The sequence below is a fragment of the Cololabis saira genome, chromosome 18 (genome assembly GCF_033807715.1).
Source record: "Cololabis saira isolate AMF1-May2022 chromosome 18, fColSai1.1, whole genome shotgun sequence".
NCBI lineage: Eukaryota > Metazoa > Chordata > Actinopteri > Beloniformes > Belonidae > Cololabis > Cololabis saira.
In genome coordinates, this window is record NC_084604.1 from 28,198,293 (window position 1) to 28,222,187 (window position 23,895).

Consider the following 23,895-nt stretch of genomic DNA (forward strand, 5'->3'; position numbering starts at 1 on the left):
ATACAATTGTTTTCTGCCCATTTTCCCTCCTCTTGAGCAGAAGATAGCCACTAATTACCGGTGTAAAGGAATGCCACTGTCCAGTTTCCTCCTCAAGCCCATGCAGAGGATAACTCGCTACCCTCTGCTCATAAAGAACGTGAGTGGAAAACCCTCATTATTATTATTACTACTATTCACATACATGTGACTGCATCTGCTCGCTCTTTCTGTTGGTTCAGATCTTGGAGCACACCCCAGACGGCCATGCAGACCGCGAGCCCCTGCGGGCGGCTCTGGAGCGAGCTGAGGAGTTGTGCTCTCAAGTGAACGAGGGGGTCAGAGAGAAGGAGAACTCGGACCGTCTTGAATGGATACAGAACCATGTCCAGTGCGAGGGGCCTATAGAGGTAAATGCACTCAGAATCTGAATCTCAATGTACATTTGTGGAGTCATTGATGCAATTCCAGTTATAGTATGTATAGCGTCTTATTGTGCTGATTCAGTAAGAATATTTTTACTTATTCTTCCTTCTTTCCTCAGTCAGCTCTTACTTTCTCTCCATCTGTCTTCCAGCACTTGGCCCTCAACTCGTTGACTAATTGCCTTGGGCCGCGAAAGTTGCTCCACAGTGGTCGATTGTACAAAACAAAAAGCAGCAGAGAGCTCTGGGCTTTCCTCTTCAATGATTTCCTGCTCTTCACACACAGTGCCAAGCCTTTCTCCTCTTCGGGATCAGACAAGTTATTCAGCCCTAAAACCAGCATACAGCTGAAGATGTACAAAACGGTGAGCCAGGAGCAAAGCTCTTCTCTTGAAGGCAGGATTATAAATACCTTCAAAGAGAAATGCTGAACAGAGGAGCTTGAGGGGTTCTGGGAACTTTCTTGAAGGAAAAACAAAAAGTTTCAAAAGTTTTTTTTTTTTTTATGTGTCTAATGTCCCATTTTCTCCTCCAGCCACTGTTTCTGAATGAGGTTTTGGTCAAAATGCCGCCGGACCCGTCCAGCGACGAGCCGGTCTTCCATGTGTCGCACATCGATCGTGTCTACACACTCAAAACCGAAACTCTGAGTGAGAGGTATGAACGCACAAACACGCTTACTCTAAAGAACTGCAGATATCATAGCAACGTTCACGTCCCACTTCTGCTTCAACAGGACAGCGTGGGTTCAGAAGATTAAATCTGCATCCGAACATTTTATAGAGACAGAGAAGAAAAAGAGAGAGAAAGCATACCAAGGTAACCACAGGCACACATACACGGAGTGCAATTTTATGTCTTGATTACTAATTGTTAAACAGTTTATTCTCATGACATTTGATGTTATGTGAAGTGGGGGCTTGCACCCCATTGTGGTATTTTCTAAATAGCAAGAATTAGAATTAATTAGCAAGTGGACTGTGGTGGGAATAATCAAGAAGAATTACAGAAATTATTTTGAAAAATAAAATAATCTTTTTAAACAGTAAACATTCACACAAAAACTCCAGTGCACATCAAGAAAACGTGCTGTTGCTGTGTTATGTATAGACACTCTGCGCCAATTATATTACTTCTTATATTTTATTTCTATTTTTAGCTCGTTCTCTAAAGAGCAGTGGAATCGGTCGATTGCTGGTAACTGTCATCGAGGCCCAAGAACTTAAGGCCTGCAAGCCCAACGGTGAGGCCTGAAGGCAAGAATGAACCCTGTTTTCATAGATGACTCTGTTTTTTTTTTTCTAAAAACAACATCATATCTCCTCAGGTAAAAGTAATCCTTATTGTGAGCTGACGATGGGAGCTCAGTGCTACACATCCCGGCCCATCAGCGACAATCTGAACCCCAAGTGGAACTTCAACTGCCAGTTTTTCATCAAAGACCTCTACCAGGATGTGCTGTGCATCACTGTGTTCGAGAAGGATCAGTTCTCACCAGATGGTTAGTGAAGGAGGCACAACCTTTGGTTTTGAGTCCAATTTATCCAGCGTGGGGGGAGAAAAACACTGACGGCATGAGGTTGTATCTGCAACTGATGGTTTAATTGACTTCTTTAAAGAAGTACACAAAGCTATCAAACATTATTAGCTGATCACATAAAGCAAGTGTTCTTCAATTCCTTTTAGAAATATATATGATGTCATCGAGAGTATTAGTGGCATGCCAAAATTGTTTAGTCATTTTTTTTGCCTTTCTTCAGCAGCAGAATGATGGAACGGCTCAGATTTTTGATAGAAAGAAAAATATAATTTGGATGACGAGTTTTAAATAATTGTGAGTTGTAATTATTGACATAAACTCAAAAATGCAACTATAGCACACTAATATTTTATTAAACAATTTCCTGTAACGAGTTAGTGTTTGTTTTTTAAGTAAAGGGCTTAGCTTCGTTTTTAACCTGGCCACAACTTAAAGTAACGCATTTTATCAAATAGAACAGAAAATAGATTTATGCCAGAAGAGTATCTGCTGATATACTAATCTCCTTTTCTTTTATTTTGGCACTAATATGTACATTTTCCATAGTGCTTGGGTTTCAAAAGTTTTGATTTATAAAAAAAAACAAAAACTGATGAGTCTTTAATTTGAGCAGCAGTATAATATATACAATATGTTTTCTTTTTCTTTAGATTTCCTGGGTCGCACTGAGGTTCCTGTGGCAACTATAAAGAAAGACATGGAGAACAAAGGAGCGGCTAACCGTCGACTGCTACTGCATGAAGTCCCCACTGGTGAAGTGTGGGTCAAGCTAGACCTACAGCTCTATGAGCCAACCAAATAAGCACCATCATGCATCAGGACCTACTTATACAGAAATGGAAGATACACACGGCACGAGTACTCGTTTATCCCGTTTGATTCTATAATGCAACAGAAAATTATCTGGATTTTACTGGCCCTACCGTGGTCCGACTTTTTAATTGACCTCAAGCGATCGGAAATGTGAAGATATTTTCTTAATTATCACTGGAGTGGAGTCTTTTAAAAAAAATCCCCTTTTTATGGAAATAATTTTGCCCAATGGTTAAGATTTAAAGAATTCATGTGAAAACGGTGTTTTACAGATAATGGAGGATTAAATGTACATGATAAATGTATAGTTATATTCAGTCTCGCAGTGCCACACATATCTGTGTGTTATAACTGTTGCAAATTACTTTAAATTGTCATCTGGCATAGTAACCCTATGGTATAACCATGGGGTTTCATCATAGATACGCCATTGAATCCTGAAAATGGTATGAATAAAATGTATATACAGTAAATTTTTTTCTGGTTTCCTGATGTCTTACACAATGGCTTTAGATCTGGTACTGATGAAACTGGAAACGTGAGGAAGATGTGGCTTTGTTTTATTCTGGTTTAGACAATAGGTGCTGTGAACTTGATGTTTGCGGGCAGCGTCTGCGTGTGGAGAACCAGCAGCTGGTCTGATGGCATCTTCCATCTGATTCGGTTCTTCCACAGCGTAGTATGTACTCCAGTCTAGATGAGACACAATTAAAACGTGTTGCTGTAATTCTGAAGGTTTGTGTGCTGCAGCTGTATCACTTAGCCACCGTGACTACAACAGAGGAAAAAAGGTGATTGAAAATAACATTCAAATTTTGCAGTACCTCCCAGGATGCTTTTGTTGAGGCTCAGAAAGGCACTGAAAGTTTTATGGGTGGAAATACTGGAGGTTTAGATGAAGCCTCTGGACGTTGAGACAGCACAGACTTTCTGAGAGGGTGACGATTTTCAGGTAGTTTCTGTACTTTACTTCTTGTGCTTTTACATCCTACAAAACAGAAAAGTGGTCAATAAATGAGTAAACATGCTCTTGAACACATTTGAACCGATTATGTCCATAAGCTTCATTAAAAGAAATATCATATTCATTAAATGATTCACTCAGATACCTGCTTCAAAAGAGGATGATGTTCTCCTCTCCTTTAGTCTTTCCTCTCCTTCTTTCTGAAGGGAGGCTCTTTCCTTTAAATCTGCTGTTTTCATCTGTGGACGGAGCAGAGCGTACATCAGCAGGAACCAACACATGCAGGATACTGGAAGAGTAATGTTTAAGACTCCTTTAAGACACCTTAGATTTGCGTTCCTCCACTCTCTTCTGAACAGGTAACCACACGTGCTCATCCCAGTATTTGTGAAGAAGCTCTTTTCTCCTCAGCTCAGTAACCTCCCGCTGGTTCAGGGAGTTCTCCAAGTCCTCAGTAAAGACGTATGTCAACCAATATGAGTGATAGGCAGTCAGTGAAAACTGTGTTGTCAGAAAGGAACAAACACAATCTTACCTTCATGAAACCATTTTCTGTATCCCTTAAAGTCTGGATCATTTTTTGCGTCTTTTGATTTTCAACCTCCATGTTTGCCTAAATAGTAAAGCACAAAGTAACAAGTCATCTTGCATTTTCGCAAGTGCAGAATGAGTTTGGGTAAGTGTAATACCTGTAGTCGTCTGAGGGAGGGGGGAGAGAGCCGGAATGGCTTGGAGATGTGCTTGCACCCACAAGATGAGGTGGACTTGTTCCTTTGCCCTGGTTTTCCAGAGGTGTTTATCACCTTTGCCTGAGGCAGACTCCCTCTGCTGTCCGTGCCGTGTTTCACATCTGCCATACCTTTACTGCTTTTATTTGTGATAAAGAGGAATCATGCAGCAGTTATTGTCTGCAGAGTAGTTTCATATTCAAAAATCCTGTGTATACAGTATATGTGGAATGAGCCCGCAAATGAGAAGATGTATCTAGCAACTTACAGGTATTTTTTTATTGACAGAAAAAATGTCCAAATACCTTCAACATCAAATCATATATTGCTTAGCACAAAGTTGACTGTGCTTTAGGAAACCTGATCAGAGTTCAGACAAACAGGCGTAATCATGTAGCTATGAGCAGGAAGACACCACTCAGCCCACAGCAGCAGGGAGCCAGAATTATTATTATAATTGTGTGAATCTTGTATCCCGTGAGTGAAACAGCCATGTTAATTTAGCACCATCTCTATACAGAAGACAGCAGGCACAACCACAGCACACCCTGAATGCACTTTTTAAAGTGCATTCTTGCTCATTCACAGAATCAAACAATAAATCGACTGCAAAATGTTTAACATTAACAATGTAAAACATAGCAAAATTATACTAATTAATTAATTAATATGTAGCACCAAGAGGGATCAGCAAATGAACAAGAAATCAAATGGATATAAAGTTATGAACTAGTTAATAACTGCAAATATAAAGCATAAAATAATTAGCATTTTAACTTAGTTAACATCTTCTCCCTATATATTTGTATTCTAAAAATCATATTTGATTTCTTTTCAAGTCATGATGGGTTTCATTATTGTCCATTTATGTTCTTATTCATACAAGTGCTTTAAATTTGGGAATTAGGAAATGCAAAAGCAAGTCAGAAATAGACAAAAGTGTGGAAGAAAAATAAAGAAATGCCAAGATCCAAAATAAGTGTAGAAAAAAAAAAACTGATTCGTACAAAAAATAAGTTACAATGTTAAAATTAAGATTCTTTTAGTTTCACGTTTTGTTTTCACCACTGGAAACATGAGCCATTTCTCATTGTTGAGTGAGAACATTCATTTCAATAAACAAGAGGAACTTACTCTCAACTTCATAGAAATGGTAAAAGTTCATACTCTCTTCTTTGCTGTACTTTTTTTAGCTTATTAACCTGTTAATATCTGATGAAACGTGAGGATGCCTGTGCTCACGTTGGTGTTTCAGGTCTAAATTTGTTAATGTGAGGCTTTCCTGTCGCCTTTATTTGTTATCAAGATAGCAGGGGCTACCGGGTCATCTTTGATAAGACTATAAGTTTGTAGCTTCTTAAAATTTGACATAAGAAACACAACAAGAAAAAGATCAGTTAATTCACCCCAAACTATTTGAGCCAACGAGTGTACATCCTGTACCTGCACAGCCTCCTGACGTCTTATGACTGCTGATAAATTATTAGTTGAAAGGAGATCACGGTCCAACTTTTTGCAAAAACAACAAGGTACAGAATGAGCAGTACTTTAAAATATCGACTCTCCCCATTATTTCTTTTTTGTATTTATAGCATTATTTTTTAATGTACAACACAGAAATACCCTGTTATAACTGTGCTAATACATTTTCCATGCATTTGTAGACATTTAAACTTAATTTTTGGATTGGATTTTTTTACTGGAATGTTTTTAAGTTTCTATTTTTCTTATGATTATCTTTGTAGTCCATGTTTTTTAATTATAAAAGTCATTTGAAATTGTACTGTTGAGTGTAACTGTTGTTGTAAGTTGGTTTTTTTCTTTGTTTAAGAATTTAAATTATGAAGCATTTTGGCATGTCTTTCTGGTAGTATATAGGATTATTGGATGTGTTTTGGCCTCCTTTTCTTACAGTAATCATTTTTATTTATTTATATTTTGGTTTTGTTTTGGCATGCTTCATTTACTCCATTTAGGAGGCCTAAATCCACCAACAACTTTAATATATTGGCAAGTCATTCCTGAGCCAACTAAGCCATAATCATTTTGCTAATAACACTACTTTATTAATAATTTAATTAATTTGTCATAGTAAACATATTTGCTATTGTTGCAGAGCAGCCCTATAGGGCAACAAAAATATATTTATTCTAAAATGCACGTTATGAAATTGGTCTAGACACTAACTTTTTATACTGAAATACACAAATAAAGCTAAATAATCAAGATATGTCAATTATGCATTATTTAAACCCTGTTACACCAGCGACATCATAACAAAGTCACGCTTTCTCACCTGTGTTTGAGGTCCATGGGGAAAAAGGGGGTGGGATGCAAAAATTTGAAAAAACAAATCCTCTGATTGGTGTCAGACTGTCAGACTGACACCAATCAGTAGCCGATTTCAGCAAGATTACTGACAGTGTCAGTAATCAGTCAGTAATCTCGTTGAAGTCGCCTACCCTCGGAGTGGCTTCAGTTTTCATAGGAGGCAGTAACCTGAACTGGCTCCGGCTCTCCTCCTCCTACAGCTGTCCGAACGTCTGGACGGTTTCTGTTGCCGTGGCAACCGCATTCAAGCGAGGCGCTTTGAGATAAGAAAAATATGAATAAGTAAATATATTTTTAAAAATATATAAAATATAATATTATATATAATATAATATATAAAATAAAAAAATATATAAAATAAAAGTTTACATTGGAGCGTGTATTTTTTGGACGTCTGGACGGTTTCTGTTTCCGTGGCAACCTCAAGCGAGGCGCTTTGAGATAAGAAAAATATGAATAAGTAAATATATTTAAAAAATATATAAAATAATGTAAAAATATATAAAATATATAATATATAATATAATATATAAAATAAAAAAATATATAAAATAAAATAAAAGTTTACATTGGAGCGTGTATTTTTTGTAAAGTATTTTGATTTATTAGACTTCCATGAATTACTTTTTTTTTTAATTATTAAAAAACTTTTCAGTCTGCTTGAACATGTCACACTGACGAATCCACACTCAAGAAATGATTGTGGGATACTCTTCTCAGGTGAAGAAAATTTTCAGAAAGTTTAAATTTAAATATTTAAACACCTTTATCTGAGTAGGTTACTGTGATGCCAAATGGCTGGCGATGGGAAAGTTTTGTGTCTGAAACTCCATTAGTCTCAGAGTAATCAATCACTGTGCAAAAATATTATTATTATTATTATTAATTATTATTATTATATAATAATAACCACAATTGCATGGTGTAACAATGCACCTTTCAATAACAATGTCTACCTCATTACCTCATACTGCAGCACCTTTCACTTTTTTTTTTTTTTTTAATTGCTATATGTTAATAAGAGCTGTCATTTGTCTATTTACTGTACAGTGAGCGTAAATAACCGAGTCAAATTCCCTGTCTTGTTTGACCTGTCTTGGCCAAATAAACATGATTGTGATTAGAGCTGTGGGCTTGTATCATGTAGACAGGTCTTAATGCGCCTCTGACAGCTCGGGTAGGCCTCTCTGTACGTGTCCTCGTGGACACCTTCGGAGACAGCAAGTACGTGTTGTTTAGGTATTAACAACGTAAAGCAGGCGGGGCAGGGCTTGCTCGGGTCACAACTTGTCTTTTCACCGCTTCCTTTCTTTCTTTTCGTTGAAGGGTCCGGGACGGGACAGGTGGGAGGCTACATGGATTGGTGGACTTCGTTGGCAGCGAGTATTGCCCTGCTCTGGATTTTCTGCTTCATAGACGGTGAGACAATACGACTGATAATAGGAAATATCCGCTATAAATCAATGCCTTACATGTAGGGTGATTGTAGGCTTTACGTTTTATTGTAGTGGACAGATATTAATAGTAGCCTATAATTAATCATTAGGCTAATTACACCACTGACGCACACATACACACACAAATAAATTGCAATGCAGACAGTAAATCTTGGTTAAAAGACCAGAAGCCTATTACGCAGGTGTACCTAATTAATAGTGATGGGAACAGACGAAGGTGCAGCCGTGTTTCATCACTTTAGGCCAACTAAAAGCAATTAACCTATTTATTGTGAATCAAGTTATTCATATTCTTTGTTCTTTAACACTGAACCTCAAATTGAAAGAAAGTGATTATGTGCGTGAGATTTGTGTTCAGGTGAAACCCCCAACCCCCGCCAACACAACTAGAGGTGACATTAATCCACTGGCAGGCGCTGTTTGTAATGGTTTCTGACATCAGCCACGGGGTTAAATTAGACTCCATCTGACCCGGTTACCTTCTTATCTTCCGTCTTACCGTCTTTGGAAATGTGGACATTTTTAAACGTAGACTAAAAACTCATCTCTTTGGTCTGGCTTTTATGTAGCATCAAATTTTAAAGTTCTATTCTGTTTAACATTTTTTAGAGGTATTTGTTTTATTTATTTCTTGTAATGTTTTTATTATTATTATATTTTATTGTTGTGTACTGATTATTTTTTAACTTTTATCATTATTTCATTTTAATTAACTATTAAAATGAAATAATGATAAAAGATTCCATATACACAGCTGATGTTAAAGTAAATCTATTCAGAGCCTATTGTACACCTCTTTACACAGCTCACCTTTGGTGTAATTATACCACCGCCAAGCTAAAGAAGTTGCAGGTAGCATATAATGATGCGTTCAGGATGCTCCAAAGCTTCCAAGATGGACAAGTGCAAGCACTTTTTGTTAATTGTTATGTCCCCACCTTCCATGCTCTGCTGAGGAATCTTATGTTTACATTTATGTGTCGACTCCATGAGTCAGAAATCTGTCTATTAACTGCACCCACTAACATCAAACGGAGTGATACAAGGTACACATCTGGACTATGGAAACATTGGAACAGATGTTTGCATCTATTTTAATGTGTGACCTGTAATTTGTATGTATTTTATATGGAACCTTTTGAGTCTGCAATAAAGTATTCATTCATTCATATATTGTATGTCAGTGTGCATTGGTCTCTCAGTTTTTATTATGCTTATTTTTCAGTCAAAATGTTAAGCACTTTGTATTTCATGTACCTGGATGAAAGGTGCTATACAAATAAAATGTGATTGATTGATTATCTCCAGGCAACGCGGTGCTGGAGCTGCGGCTGCTCTTCCATGCTCTGACCAAAGCTGCGTGCCACCTGTACCTGGCCCTGCTGCCGCTGCGCCGCGCCGCCTCGCACTTCGCAGACTGCGCCCGGCAGCTGGTGCACCATGCCCAGCAGGGGTCCCCGCCCCCGGGATACCTGCACCACAGCCAGGCCCCGGCCAAGAAGGGCACGCTGCACTTCCTGGAGGGCGTGTGCGTGGTGTGCGAGACGGTGCCCAACCTGATGGGCGCGGCGCTCAGCGTGGGCGCCGCCTTCTGCCACGTGCTGCAGGGGGGCTTCTACATCCTGGCGGCCACGCTGCGCACCATCCAGCTCAATCTGTTCTCCCAAATGAACGGCGAGAAGGAGCGGTGGGACAAAGAGCGGCTCCGAGCCAAGGAGAGCGAGAAAAAGCTGAATTCAAAAGTGCTGGAGTACATCTCGGTGTTCTGTCAAGACCCCGTCAGCGCCCTGCGCATCAAGGTCGACGTGCCGCCTGTGTATAGATAAGCTTTGTGCACGCAGCGCGATATAAGCCTGATTTATGGTTCCGCGTTAAATCGACCATAAATCAGCCTATACTGGTCGAGTGGCACATAAGAGGCCTTCTTCTGACAGCTGAAAGCACAGTTGAGTGGTTTGCGTCTCTGATGGGAGCTTGAACTTTAACCTCTGGTTTTAACTCGCTGTTGAGGGAAATAATCTAAGAGATGATATTTAACATGTGAACGAGGGAAAGAAATACCTATAGTGCATTTTGTTACATCTGTTTTGCATTCACTGAAATCAATAAATTTCAAATAAATGAAATCTGACATCATTGGTTTTCTTTTACTCCTACATTACTTTATTTACAGTCAAAACTTAGTGTTTACCTGTTTCATTGTACATACAATCACATTTTTTTTAAAGTGCATTCTTGCTCATTCACAGAATCATTAAACAATAAATCGACTGCAAAATGTTTAACATTAACAATGTAAAACATAGCAAAATTATACTAATTAATTAATTAATTAATTAATTAATATGTAGCACCAAGAGGGATCAGCAAATGAACAAGAAATCAAATGGATATAAAGTTATGAACTAGTTAATAACTGCAAATATAAAGCATAAAATAATTAGCATTTTAACTTAGTTAACATCTTCTCCCTATATATTTGTATTCTAAAAATCATATTTGATTTCTTTTCAAGTCATGATGGGTTTCATTATTGTCCATTTATGTTCTTATTCATACAAGTGCTTTAAATTTGGGAATTAGGAAATGCAAAAGCAAGTCAGAAATAGACAAAAGTGTGGAAGAAAAATAAAGAAATGCCAAGATCCAAAATAAGTGTAGAAAAAAAACAAACTGATTCGTACAAAAAATAAGTTACAATGTTAAAATTAAGATTCTTTTAGTTTCACGTTTTGTCTATTTACACTTATATTTACATTTTAAGAGTTTTACTTGATCTCTAAATCACCTTTAATTTTTTATTTTACAAATATCTCAATTTTCCATTTTTCTCATTCTTATCCTGTCACACCTGTATAATACTCATGTTTTGATAACTTGATTTAGTTTGATATTTAATCAAATATCTTTATATAGGTTAGGAAAGTTCTGATTATGGCTTTAAAATAAATGCTGCCCCCTTTAGCTCGCCATGTCTGACATGTTTTGCTTCATACTCGAGGCTGGCTTCACACCAGTAAAATGTGCAGTCTTTTCTGAACCTCAGGATTTTCATTTGCGCTCCAAATTTTACAAACTGGAGCATCTACACAGCATCTGCATGACTTGCACATCTTGGCTGCAGCTTGGACCCCTCTCCAGCCTTGTGCAATCACAAGAGGTACATGTGTTTCACCAAAATACTTTGTTACTTATGTGACTAAACTCACATCAGCAGCAGTACACCTACCCTTGTAGTTTAAAAACCATATGATGGCAATTTTCTTACAATTTCAAGAATTGCATTTGATTAGCCACAAATTCCAACTGGCCAATTCTTTAATCTTCACTTTTAAGTCACCTCAAGCATGGATTTATGGCCATTCGTTAAAGGCAAAAGCTATATAAAAAGATCATGCACACACGGAAATTAAAAGGCGAGAGGTGTGAATCCTCATACATCCAACACGAAGCAGTTCAACACACATGTGGAAAACATGCATTCTATGCCTTTGATGTGAAGCTGCTGTGATTTCAGATCCGTGATGGGTGACAATGCTGGTAGCCAGCATTCAAAATGAAACACAACGTGAATAAGTCTGACCTCTGACATGGAGGATACAGTAATTTGAGGCCTCAAAATGCAGGAACAGCAATTCTAATTACAACATAACATGACAGATAAATGAAAATAAGGAAACCCAGAGAAAGTCATATTAGAAGTGAAAACAGCACCGTGGGCAGACGCTGAGGATGCATCCGTTACAACCCAAACTAAAGTCTGGCGTCAGGTGTGGCCTGGAGATACTGGGGAGGGATTTTCCCAGCTGCAGAGAGAGAGGAAAGGAAGACAGAGCCCTCACACTGTTGGTTGTTGATGTGTTAAACAGAAGCAAATGCAAAAAAATACATTTTTAACCATATGAGGACATTAAAGTCAATATTCCAAAAGCAGGGGGGTCAAATAAATCATCCCAAAACTTACCGAGCACGTCTCCAATTCTTCTCACAGCTGCTTTATTCACTTTGTATTCGTTGTTCTCAGATCTGAATTAAGATGCAATATACAGAAACTTAAAATGTTTACGTGGCTTTAATATAACAGGAAACTTGTCCACCACAAGCTTAAAATCGACTGTTTCAGTGGCTGCTCTCATGACTCACATCTTCAACTTTGCCAAAGCCTCCAGCCTTCGCAGCGCAGACAAAACATTTTTCTGCACGTCGGACGAAAGGGCTTCATAGGTGTTGAGTTCACCTGCAAAACACAAAAACAATCCCAGAAATAAATAACAGAGTTTACTAGTTAGAGAATTTTGTTGATAATTTCATATTTTCTTCTTTACCCGAGAGGATTAGCTTTGTTGCCATGTTTCGCACAGCAGGGAGGAACTGTTTCTCTGTGAATACACTATCTCCCACCTCACAGAGGTACCGGAACATCAGCTGGACATGAAAACACTTTGTTAAATTACTGCTACATGGAGCTATAAATAAATAAAAAAATAACTCCAAAAATGCAAATTCTGATAAATAATAATAGATCTAAGCATCAACCCTTCCAGTATCCATACCAGTTTCAAGTTTTGAGAATACTCAGAAACAGCAATTTGTAGAGCCAGTAAGGTAAAATATCCAACACAAAGAAAATCCTCCCCCAGGCTCAACAAGAGGTTAAGAGGTCAAGAGGTTAAAAATAAAGCTAGCAGAGAACTCAGACAGCAGCCTGGTTGATTATGTAAATGACTTCAAGAAACAAAAATCTTTAGGCAGAAATAAATAATAAATTGTTAAGAAAAACTGCAACACGTGAATCTCTTGTGCTTTGCTTTATAGGCTTCTTCAGACATGTCTAGAAGTGTCCGTCAATAAAACTCCTTAAGGAGCAGCTACTGTTGTTAACTTAAGAGCATAATATGTTGTCATAAAGAGAAATACAAAAGTTAAAGAACCTGATAAGAGTCTATGAAGGGTTTCAGCAGCTCCTGCAGGAAGGATAACACCTCCAGGCCTGCATCTGAAACAGTCACTTCTTGTTGACTGATGTGGACTGAACCACATTTCTGAAGAAGATGACATGCCTCCTCAAAGTCCTAATTCATGAAAACGACAGACATGTGCAAAATGAATATGTTGTGCGTGTATCTATGATTAAGCAACACTAAATACTCAAATGAGCACTATTCCCAGCCACTGAAATATTTACACCTTGCTGGTGAATTGTTGCACAGTCGTTGTTTTAAAACAGTTTTTTCAGCTCTTCCCAGTAAACATTTGAGCTGGTTGTGCATGAAAAGCCAAATGAGCAGTTTATTCAATCCTTATGCTTTTCTTTCCAATTCTGAAGGTTTGAACCTAATCAGATCCAACCAGCCATATCTAAAAATGTAAATACATTGGCTACTGCAGTGTGAATGGCTGATTAAACATGAGTAACTAATTAAGTGTCGTTTTGACAAGTGAGCATGCCTAGTATGACAAGTGAAGGGCTGTAAACATGCCTTTTATCCACAAAATATCCACGATCTGATGGCTAAACAATAAAGCTGTTACCTGAGATGATCTCCCGGGGATGAAGATGAATTCATGAGAGAAAACATCCTGCAGGAAGCAGAAGAAGTGAAGGAGCTCATCTGGGAATAAAACAGTGGATTCCAGTGAAGCAACAGCAAATACCATTTGTGTCTCTTAACGGAACAGAGAGTCTCACGTGTTTAAACGCTCACCTCTCTGTGTGCTTTTTGTGATGTGCATGGCTGTGGCGAGCATGGCTGGACGCACAAAAACATGCAAGGACTGATTTCTATAGGAAACCAAGATCAGAGCTGCAGCCGCCATCCTCATCACATCCTCCTCTGGGCTTACTGGATGTCTTCTCTCAGGCTCTTCCTCCAAAACCAGGTAAACACGCCCCGCTTTACGGTGAACAACGGAGCAATGAAGGGCCGCGGCGGATGACAACACATCCAAGTCAGGGACTTGTTCTGCAAAACAATTAGGCACATATAACTTTCGTCGCAGCTGTGGTTTTAATTTCAAATGGTCACATGTATTTATGTTCCCACACGTGCTGTCTGTGTGTGCGTGTGTGTGTGTACAGGAGAATGGTAAAGTGAGATAGTTCAGTGGGGGTCCTCTTAAGGTAAGTTACTTAAGTGCATTAACCCAGCAACGTCTCCTAAGTAAATGTGAACACTTGTGCCAATTTACATTCGGCTAATCTGTCTGATCTAGCTCACACTTCCCAGTAGTTTTAAGTAGCCTAGACTGTTCAACACTCTGACTTAGAGGTGTCAAGCTCCCTTTCATCCTGGGCCACACCACCATTATGGTGCCGGTGACACATTTCTTTCTCAGCCGTGTTTTCTGATTTCCCACTAGTTTTCTGGACTGTCTGTGATGGTGCTTCTTGATAGTCTATCATTAAATACTTGTTTTTTGGTCAGGACAAAGTTGGAAACCTTCTTATGTTCACTGAGCATACACCGATTTTAAAAATCTACCTTCTGAAAGACTACTGAAGGCGTGTGAAGTCCTCATCCTGTTCTGCTGAGCATGCAGACTGTTTTGTTTTGTTTTTATATTCTTGGACGAGCACACTTAGGTCCTTGTGTGGTGTTGAAGTGCCAATAAAAACAGTGGCCTTTGGGCACTCCCACTGCCCCGAGGAAAGAAAGCAGATTGGCTTGTCTCCATTGATTACTAGCATGTTGTGGCTCTCCAACCTTGGTTCAACTGTCATCCCTCAGCCACTGAACTGTCAGGGAATGGTTTAATCTAAGATACTGACATCCAGTGGACAAATGCCGCCATGGCGCAAGTAATGAAATTGTGATGTTCTGCAGTTGTGGTATTAGTGCATATTTGTATGGTAAATGTATAATTGCCTCTGGATGCTCTTGTGGGCAACGTAATCTTGGGTTTGACACATGTTCTCTAACTGAAAACTACGTTACTGCTCTGCATTAACTTTGTCTTCCTACCCTGCTATAAAAAAAAAGAAAAAAAATTAAACCTGGTCTTTCAAAGGATCTTAAACGAAATTTTAAACACTCAAACACAAAAAGAAATCATGGAATTTATTGATGCATATGATTACTTTAATGCAAGTTGACAATGATAACTTAAGTTAAAAAATAAAGAAACAATACAAGCCACAAATGTGCAAAATCTCAACGTACCAGGCCAGTTCAAACGAGCCCCAAAGTCCAGCACCAGCTTTCTGAGCCACAAGGTTTTTTCTGTGAGCTCCTGCCACAGCAGACCCTCTCCTGTTAACACTGGGGTTGGGACGTGGAGCAACAGGCAGGCCATCAGAGACCAGGGGCTAATAAAAAAGCCCTGCTCCTGCATTCTTATCACCTGATGAGCCACACAGCTCACACAGTCCTGGACCTCAGGAGTGGGCTGCTGAGGAAGATCTCTACAATCAGAAGTAAAAGAGAAGAGCGGTGAGACATTAAGGGGTCCAATGGGGCCCACATGGATGACTACTAAACACCATTAGTGTAGTCCTTGTAAAAAATGCTCTCATTTATTAATGGTATTTGTTTCAGTGTCTCCCCCCATTTTATTACCTGGGTATGAGGTTGTACTGGCAACGGTTTATCTTTCCCTCACACAACTCCCGGACAGACATGGGACGGCCAAAGTTCACATGCATGTTACCGTAATCTTCCTGCAAAACTTTGCTGGCCTTCAGCAAACCCTGCAGAGAATAAAAAAAAAGGCAGGACCAAAAAGATCAGATTTGTTTATACACAATCCTTTTAGTTAACTGCAATGAGATGAAAATGTCATCGTTAGTTTACTGTTATTAAGATGCAAGTATGAACCCTCATGGGTGTGCAGTTAACATCAAGTAGAGAAAGGGTTGCCAGGTGGCCGTGGTGACCCAGGAGAAGTAGTCAATACTTGTGATCACGAGGGCACGACTAGAGAAGGGATTATCAAGGTGAAGGTTCGAACCCCAAGAGGGGTTGGTAGATCATTTATGCTAGTCTTTCTGTTTTTTTGGATACATTTTCAGCATATTTTAAAAGCCATTTTTAACTGGGCAATGGTTTATACAATACATCTCCTCAAGAAGTTGAGTGTTAGTGAGCAGCAGTGTTGTGACCAGCAACCTGTTTATTCTGGAGAGCTGCGACTTGAAAAGGTTGAGAACCACTGGTTTACAACGTACTAATGGGTCAGACCATAGAGATATTTAGGTCAAGAGACTCAACTGAAAATGCAGCAATCAGATCAAAAGGGTGTTGACTTGTTTTGCATAATATATTAAGGATAATTTAAGCAGTTTTTAAACTGTGCCTTGTTCTTTCCATTTGTTGGGCTATAATAAGACAAAGATGAATGAATGGAAAGGTCTAATAATGAGTAAGGCCTCTATAAATGCTATTTCGTCCGCTTCCTGCCCCACTTGAAATAGATACTTTAGATTAACCACACATTTTGAAAAAAAGTTTTTCTCTTGACAAAAAGGGTAGTTTAATTTAAGGAATGCAACACAAAAATGACATCAAGAGCTGTGAACCTCCACATTTATTCTTGTCAGGATCACTCTTTATCACCACATTCACAGGTGGATGCAAGCACAGGAGTAAATAAATCTGGCAAGCTCGCGTTTTTTCAAATGAAGAGCTGACATTAGGTGCTTTCAAATAGCAGAAAACCTTTTTATTGACATACAGTACGTGTTACAGGCAGTTTCCCTTAATTTTGTGCTCCCACTTAAGCAGATTGTGGTTCCTAGAACTGCTTCATGGGGTCTTTTTAACTCCTACACCAGAGTGACAGGTTTCTTGGCATAAGATGCAACTATCCAGGAGACAACTGGAAGTTTACTGGTAAAAATTACATAGCAGTGCAGTGATTGGTTCAGGCGAGGAAAGCATACAGCAATTACATGAAAAAGTGTTGTATGAGTGACAAACGAAATTCAGCCAAAACGAAAGACAAAAGAGCAACAGTGAAGCTCAAGGTCTATGAATCTGACCTATGAAGGGGGAATTATGACATCATTATTTACTTATTTACCAGCCACTCCCTGGCTGTTAAATTATCTCAGTAAGCCTAACCATTGTACAACTCAACAAAAAAAAAGGCACTCAAATGTATTGGTCCATCAGGGAGCTCCCAAATCCTCAGTTTGGTCCAAATGTGTTTCATAATGTAACTGAAGGTCAACACAGAAATTAGTTCCCTGGTTCAGTCGTGTTGATGACAGCATTATTTTCACTTCTGGCTGAACTGATCACTGGCCGACTCATGATATCACACTTCGGATTGTTTATATACTGAACCAGGCTTTATCAGAGCTGAGCATTAGTTTCAGAGATTACTAATATTTTGAATCAGTATGATGACGATATTAAGTGATTTCAATATGATGGTCCGGCATGTTTTACTAAAAATGACAAATCAAGAGCTAAGTCACTTAATGAAGCAGAAAACAAGACTTGGAAGACAAAATTACATGTGAATGCTTCATTATTAAGTTTTAATAAGCCACATAATGTAACCAGAACATACCATGGTGCTCTCTCTGGGCTTGGGGACACCCAGTAACTCACGTGCAAGCAATGACTCCTCCAGAACCCGGTCATAGCTGACACTGATGGGCACCAATGTAATGTCGTATACCTCTCCTTTAAAGAACGGCTCCAGCACCATGTGCATCATACCTGCAGGAACATACAGAGACTGTAGAGCAGACACACAGCCATGTACATATGCACATCTGCGGGAGATGTCAAGCAAACGTACACCACAGCGAGGATAAAAATATTACTTAAACAGAAAAATCCCTTGACTGAAAATATAGAGAAAACAAAAGATTCACTGTTATGAGATATATTGTCTGGAATTGAAAGTACCGGTAGTGTATGTAATGAAAGTATTAGTAAAACAATTCAAATGTTACAAAAATGATAATCCTGTTTTGGACACTCACCTAACTTTGGTGTGAGAGCTTTAAGCGTGCGACTTCTGAAACCTTCTACATAAAACTCCAGAGGAGCAACTCCTTTCTAGAAAAACAAAAGCCAAAACTGTGAGAACCCCTTTTTTGGAGAGCAGTTCTTGCAGATTTTGCAGATCACGTCTTACCCTGACAATAGTTCGGACATATTCTGATAGCACGGCCCAGTAGAGTTTGTCAGAGCCAATGGCACGGCGGATGAAGAAAGCTCCAGAGCGACGCAGTATCTCCCCCACAATCTTCATCCCTGCTAGAGCTTTATAGAGGAAGATAAGAGGCAAAGAGAAATGAGTGTCTGAATCTTTTGTTTTGATCACTTTCATTCTTAAAAACCATATTGTTCCAATTCAATTAGATACTTGCGAATTCCTGCAGCAATAACTGGGATAGGGATGTCGTAGCTGAAAAGGATGTAGGAGATGACCAAGAAATCCACGTAACTCCTGTGATTGGGCATCAGGATCACAGGAGTCTCCTGCGTGGCTTGTTGGAGCTACAGAGAAAGCAGAAGTTTTAAAGAAAACATCCAGGGTTTTAGCTTTACTATTTGTCTAATAATGTTGTCCTTTAGTACATATATATATATATACCATAGACAGTAATTACAAAATAGTTAAAATGTTTTGTATCAACACAACTTCTACAGAACTTACAGTACAGTATGTACAGTATCAGTGACTCCTTGAACTGTCATTACATATTCTGGTATTGAAGTTTAACAACTCTGAACTTTGTCTCTCTCTCTCTATACATGCATACATACATACACAAACACACACACATATAATATATATATATATATATATATATATATATATAAAAAATCTAAATGTCACTAGATTTGCACACAAGTCCTAAACAGAGATAAAGAAAACTGAATAAAAAAGTTCAAAAGGAAGTACAGAAGTTACTAAACATTTTTAGTAACTGTTGATCAGTCCTGCACGTCAGCTCAAAGGAAATGTATCCCATTCTGAACACATCAGCTGTAGATCAGGGTGTTTTCTCATATGAACTGCTCACTTTAAGATTTAAGTCACAACTTTGACTTTGCTGTTCAAAAACATTTTCTTCTTCTTCTGTTGCTTTCACGCTTTTGTTTTGCTGAATGACCAACTTACACAGATATGTATTTTACTTTAAAATAGTCTGATAACTGAAATCATTTTCCAACATTAAGAGCAAACCATGTGACCACTGCAATGATGCGTCTCCTCAAACAGGTTGTGAAGACCACATCTGGATGGACACCTGATAGTCATTTCATTGACTGAATTTTCTAATTTCACTCTCAGATATGCAATTTTACACTAATTGTGATATCATTTTCTTCAGCAACTCAGAGTATTAAAAAAAATCCTATAGCATTTATTTTTTAATGAAACTGATTCTGATGCCAAAATATTTTTGAAATTTCTATCTATTTATTTAATACAGAAATCCAGGAATCAAATTTAAATTACAGCCACAAATAAGTAAAACTAATATATTTTGACATTTGAGCAAACTGAGGGTCCAAATCCATCATTAAAGCCGACTGGTTGCACTTCTTTAGCTGATGTGAAATATGTTCAGTCCTCTCAGATTGTTTGGAGAAAGCAGTGTCAGAGTTGCATTTCTGATGTTGGAACTGCAGCTCCAGATGTTCAATTAAAGGGTGAAATCTTATATTTTCAACGTCTGACAGGGGCTAGTCATCCAGGACAATTAATTCTATATTTTGTGCTGGGTTTTTCTAAACTCATTGGGAGTAATTTATCTAATTTCTGAAAAATAAACATCAATGTCTGCTGCTGTTGTGGTTTGTTCCCGTTTCATTTTCTCTTGATAAATGTTTTTGCTTTTTACGTGATGGCTCCTTAAATGCTTATTAAGATTGCTTAAGATATTTCTGGCAACATCACGGTACCTCGAAAAACCACAGCCCTGAAACATCAACAGCTTGCAGTTCTCCGGGAGGGATTTTCCAGTCTTAATTAACACGATATCTTCAACATAATGCTATTGCTAGAAAGTGAGCTTTTAGGCCAACAAATGAACTGTGATTCTGTTTATGAAAATTACAAAACTAGATGGTGCATAGATGTAAACAAGCATCCTGCAATGATGTTATTCAGTAAACTGACCGCGTTGAGTCCTTCCATGTTGACGAAGATGCTGCTGAAGAGTCTCTTGAACACCTTGTTCATTGTGTAGCCCATCAGCCTGATAAACCCCAGCTGAAGGTTTTGAGACATTTCGTTCAGAAGCCCAGAGGCCTCTTCTATCACTTTCTCCATAGACGTCCCCGTCTCCATGGCGATCTGAGGAGGAATGCACAAAGAAGCCTGGCAGCATGTTGATGGCGCTACAGCGTGAAACTTCTTTGTTACATGTTTTTAAGCAACTCAGTCACACCTCTTTGGCCACATAGCACAGATACTGGGACTCCAGCACGGCCCGGTTGAGTTCAGCAGTGGAGCAAGGTGGAGTGCCTTTGTACGGCTGAGCGCTAAAGGTCCTGAACGCAAAACCTATATCACTGCTCTGCCTCCTCTCCTCCAATATGTCCACAAACTCCTCCTCGTCTTCCATTCCAGCTCCACCTAAATCTTTATACTGGAGAAGGGAGACGTGGTTGTTTTTAGAGTTGAAATTGGTCTTTGTTGTTTGTTTGACACATTTAACACAATAGAAAAGAATTGAATGCAATAAATAGTTTCATGAAGAAAAAAAAAAGACTATACGTACATGTATACACACATATATATCTATGTAAAGTCAAATAGCTTCTACTAAGAGGGAGGGTGTTGTGTGAGAGTTATTGCATGGCTATTTCACAGTCAAATACATATTTAACAGAAAATAAATCAAAAAGAAAAAAATATCAGGGCAATACTAAGTACTCCCATGATGCAATAGCTTGTGCATTCACTTTTAGCAGCAATAACTCAATTTAGTTGACTTTATGACTCTATCAGTATCTCAAATCATCACGTTTTGGGCCATTCTTCTTTACAACAGTCTTTAAGTTCATCAAGTTTTTTGGGCACTTGCTTACACACAACTCTCTTAAAGTCCTGCTACAGCATTTTAATTGAGTTGAATTTATTTGAACTTTGCCACAGCCCTTCCAAAACCTTGGCTCTTTTATTTCCATGTGCTTTGAAGTATTGTCACAAAGAAGGATCCAATTTGGATCAAGCATTAACTATCAGATAGACGTCCTACTATTTACAATTAGAAAACCCTAGTATACTGAAGAAATCATGTCCACTCAATGACTGCTGCGTTTGTATTTTGCCAAATAATATTAATGCGCTGCATTAAAGCCAGACATCCCCACTTTGGCAAATGCAATTTTGTGAAGCCGAGTTGTGCCTCCAAGTACTTTTTAGACGAGCGATGCTTTCTCCTTACAACTCTTCCAAACCTCTTATAGGTTTGTCTGTATCTCTGTCTGAAACTGTTAATTGTGCTGTGCCAGGATACCCTTGCAAAAGAGATTTTAATCTCAATGAGGCTATTCCTGGTTAAATAAAAGTTAAGTAATAAAATAAATGAATCTATACTTGTTCAGTCTTCTTCCTAATTGAGCCATCATGGACTCCAACATCTAACGGTTTCACGGAGACTTATGGGGTCTGACAAGCAGTGCTTGGCTTTTAGACAGTTTGACCATGGCATAAGATAAGATAAGATAAACCTTTAATAGTCCCACAGAGGGGAAATTTGCAGTTTACAGCAGCAAAGGGGATAGTGCAAAAACAAGAGGCATCAATAGAGCAGTAATAACACAGTAATAATAATAACACACTATAAACAGTAAACTGGTATATACAATAATAATATTAATAATAACAAAAATAAATAATAAGAAATACTAGTATATAAAAAGATAACAGACGGATATATACAGATGGATATTTACATAATTGCACGTTGCAGTGAATGAAAGATATTGCACATTATTTCCCTTTATGTACATTTATTGTCAGGTTGTATGATATAAATGTATGTTGTATATATAAATTTACTGAGAAATCTTTAGAAGATTGACAATTGTCTTGAATCCTTTCCAGTCGTGGATAATCCTTCTCACTGTAGAAAATTCAACATCAAATGGTTTTGAAACAGTTTTTTTCTAAATTAATGTGCACCAACAACATATTCTCCAATACCATTACTTATGTCTTTGCCTCTTAGCAATGTGCTAATACCTAACTACATGCTACACACTAGCACAGCCAAAATAACTGCTCTTTATAAAGGCCTGCACACCTGCTGCTGATCAGGTCAACAGCTGATGATGATTAGCAGCAGCTGGCTGAAACCTGCCATCTTAAATCCTACTAAAATAGTTAGAGGCTGGTTAGTATTGCCCACACAAGTTTTATTTTTTATTTAAAAAAAAAAATGTATATATCATTAAGAGCTTTATGATATGGAAATAAGTTTGGCAGTCAGAGTTGTGTGTTTGTTTTTAATTAAAAATAAAAAAAAAGCCTTACCCTTTATCATTTCATTCCATCTTCCTAGTTTTAAAAGCATTAAATACATAACATTTCTTAAACATATTAAAACTTGATACATATGAAAACCCCTGTGCTGACATGGCATTTGATTTGGACAGTGTTGTTTCGGTTTTGTACTATGACCCTTCATATTGGGCAACAACAGCGACTTATAATGTTTCAAAGTAGGCCAAAGTTTCAGCAGCTTAAAGCTCTCACGGGCAGCTTTCTGAGCACTATTTCCAGCCAAATAACTCAGAAAACATAGAACACGCAGTTTGCATTTATCTCTGTAAATCTTATTCTAGTCTAGTGGACATTATTTACAGCAATTGTTGTTTAGCGTGTAATTATCGCCGAGGGAGCTGTGGGTAAGGATGCAACAGGTGTCACGGGAGTAAAAAAAAAACTGCATTTCGACAGAGTATTAATAGAGTATCTTACCATATTCGATATCATTTACATCAACAAAGCCGACTTTGGAAGTTGCTGTCCTTACTGACTTTCGCTTTTCTGACTTGGAGGTTTCAGTGCAGCCTGCGCTCTGCTCGGAAACTCCGGACCAATCAGATCACTCGCTTTCGGAAACTCCTCCCCCTCCCGCGGCCAGCGCACACCTCTCTAGGCTGATTTATGGTCCACGTTACACCAACGCAGACACTACACCGTAGGGTACGGCGTATGGTACGGCGTAGCTCTGCGTCGATTTAACGCGGAACCATAATTCAGGCTTCTGCCCTGCAGTAACCTCTGCGTTTGATACAGTGATTCATTTTGATTAATTATACAATCACTACTAAACGTGTGTTAACCCAGATGAAAAAAAGAAAGGAAAAAAGGCAACGATCTTGCCAGAGACTCAAACCAGCCAAGATATACGTATTTGGGCACTGAGTCTTTTTGTGTTTTTTGCTTTCATGCCTCACGACAATTGATTTTAATTAAAAGGATCAAAATGTAAACATAATGTAGGTTTGGTTCCCCACTGTTACCTCCACTTCTGCAGCGCAGCGTTAGCCCCGCCCACTGCAGCGTTAGCCCCGCCCACTACCGCGTTAGCCCCGCCCACTGCATCGTCAACAGTACCTGCCGCAGAATATAAAGCAGGGGTAGGCAACCCTGGTCCTCGAGTGCCACTGTCCTGCATGTCTTAGATGCTACCCTGCTTCAGCACACCGTGATAAAAGTACCTGTGTCATCAACA

The 23,895-nt window shown here is 38.6% G+C and overlaps 2 protein-coding genes across 5 annotated transcripts in view; one reads left to right on the forward strand and one right to left on the reverse strand.

The window, feature by feature from the left end:
- Positions 1 to 3,822, forward strand: part of LOC133418604 (intersectin-2-like) — a 43,591-nt gene extending 39,769 nt beyond the window's left edge. For 3 of the 4 annotated variants that reach the window (XM_061707376.1, XM_061707379.1, XM_061707377.1), the window contains 8 exons: positions 41 to 139; positions 222 to 389; positions 557 to 769; positions 940 to 1,061; positions 1,141 to 1,223; positions 1,564 to 1,647; positions 1,732 to 1,905; positions 2,595 to 3,822. In XM_061707376.1, the coding sequence (XP_061563360.1) occupies positions 41 to 139; positions 222 to 389; positions 557 to 769; positions 940 to 1,061; positions 1,141 to 1,223; positions 1,564 to 1,647; positions 1,732 to 1,905; positions 2,595 to 2,746 (1,095 nt within the window). In that variant the 3' untranslated portion in view covers positions 2,747 to 3,822. The remainder of the gene's footprint in view (positions 1 to 40; positions 140 to 221; positions 390 to 556; positions 770 to 939; positions 1,062 to 1,140; positions 1,224 to 1,563; positions 1,648 to 1,731; positions 1,906 to 2,594) is intronic. The other variant, XM_061707378.1, reaches the window with a different exon arrangement.
- Positions 3,823 to 11,150: 7,328 nt separating this feature from the next.
- gnpat2 (glyceronephosphate O-acyltransferase 2) lies at positions 11,151 to 23,269 on the reverse strand. The gene is made up of 16 exons (XM_061746755.1): positions 23,136 to 23,269; positions 20,596 to 20,796; positions 20,325 to 20,501; positions 18,562 to 18,691; positions 18,327 to 18,454; positions 18,172 to 18,247; positions 17,751 to 17,902; positions 15,794 to 15,924; positions 15,398 to 15,639; positions 13,943 to 14,200; positions 13,770 to 13,849; positions 13,169 to 13,309; positions 12,563 to 12,662; positions 12,381 to 12,474; positions 12,202 to 12,263; positions 11,151 to 12,043 (listed from the first exon to the last, which is right to left on the reverse strand). Exons 1-16 carry the CDS (start codon positions 23,148 to 23,150, stop codon positions 11,991 to 11,993), a joined length of 2,040 nt encoding a protein of 679 aa, XP_061602739.1. The 5' UTR covers positions 23,151 to 23,269; the 3' UTR covers positions 11,151 to 11,990.
- Between the last annotated feature and the right edge of the window lie 626 nt (positions 23,270 to 23,895).

Coding starts and splice junctions, on each gene's coding strand:
- gnpat2 (XM_061746755.1), bottom strand. Junction 20,502..20,595: donor TGTGCTATGTGGCCAAAGAG/GTGTGACTGAGT, acceptor ATTCCTCCTCAG/ATCGCCATGGAGACGGGGAC. Junction 12,475..12,562: donor AACAAAGCTAATCCTCTCGG/GTAAAGAAGAAA, acceptor TGTGTTTTGCAG/GTGAACTCAACACCTATGAA.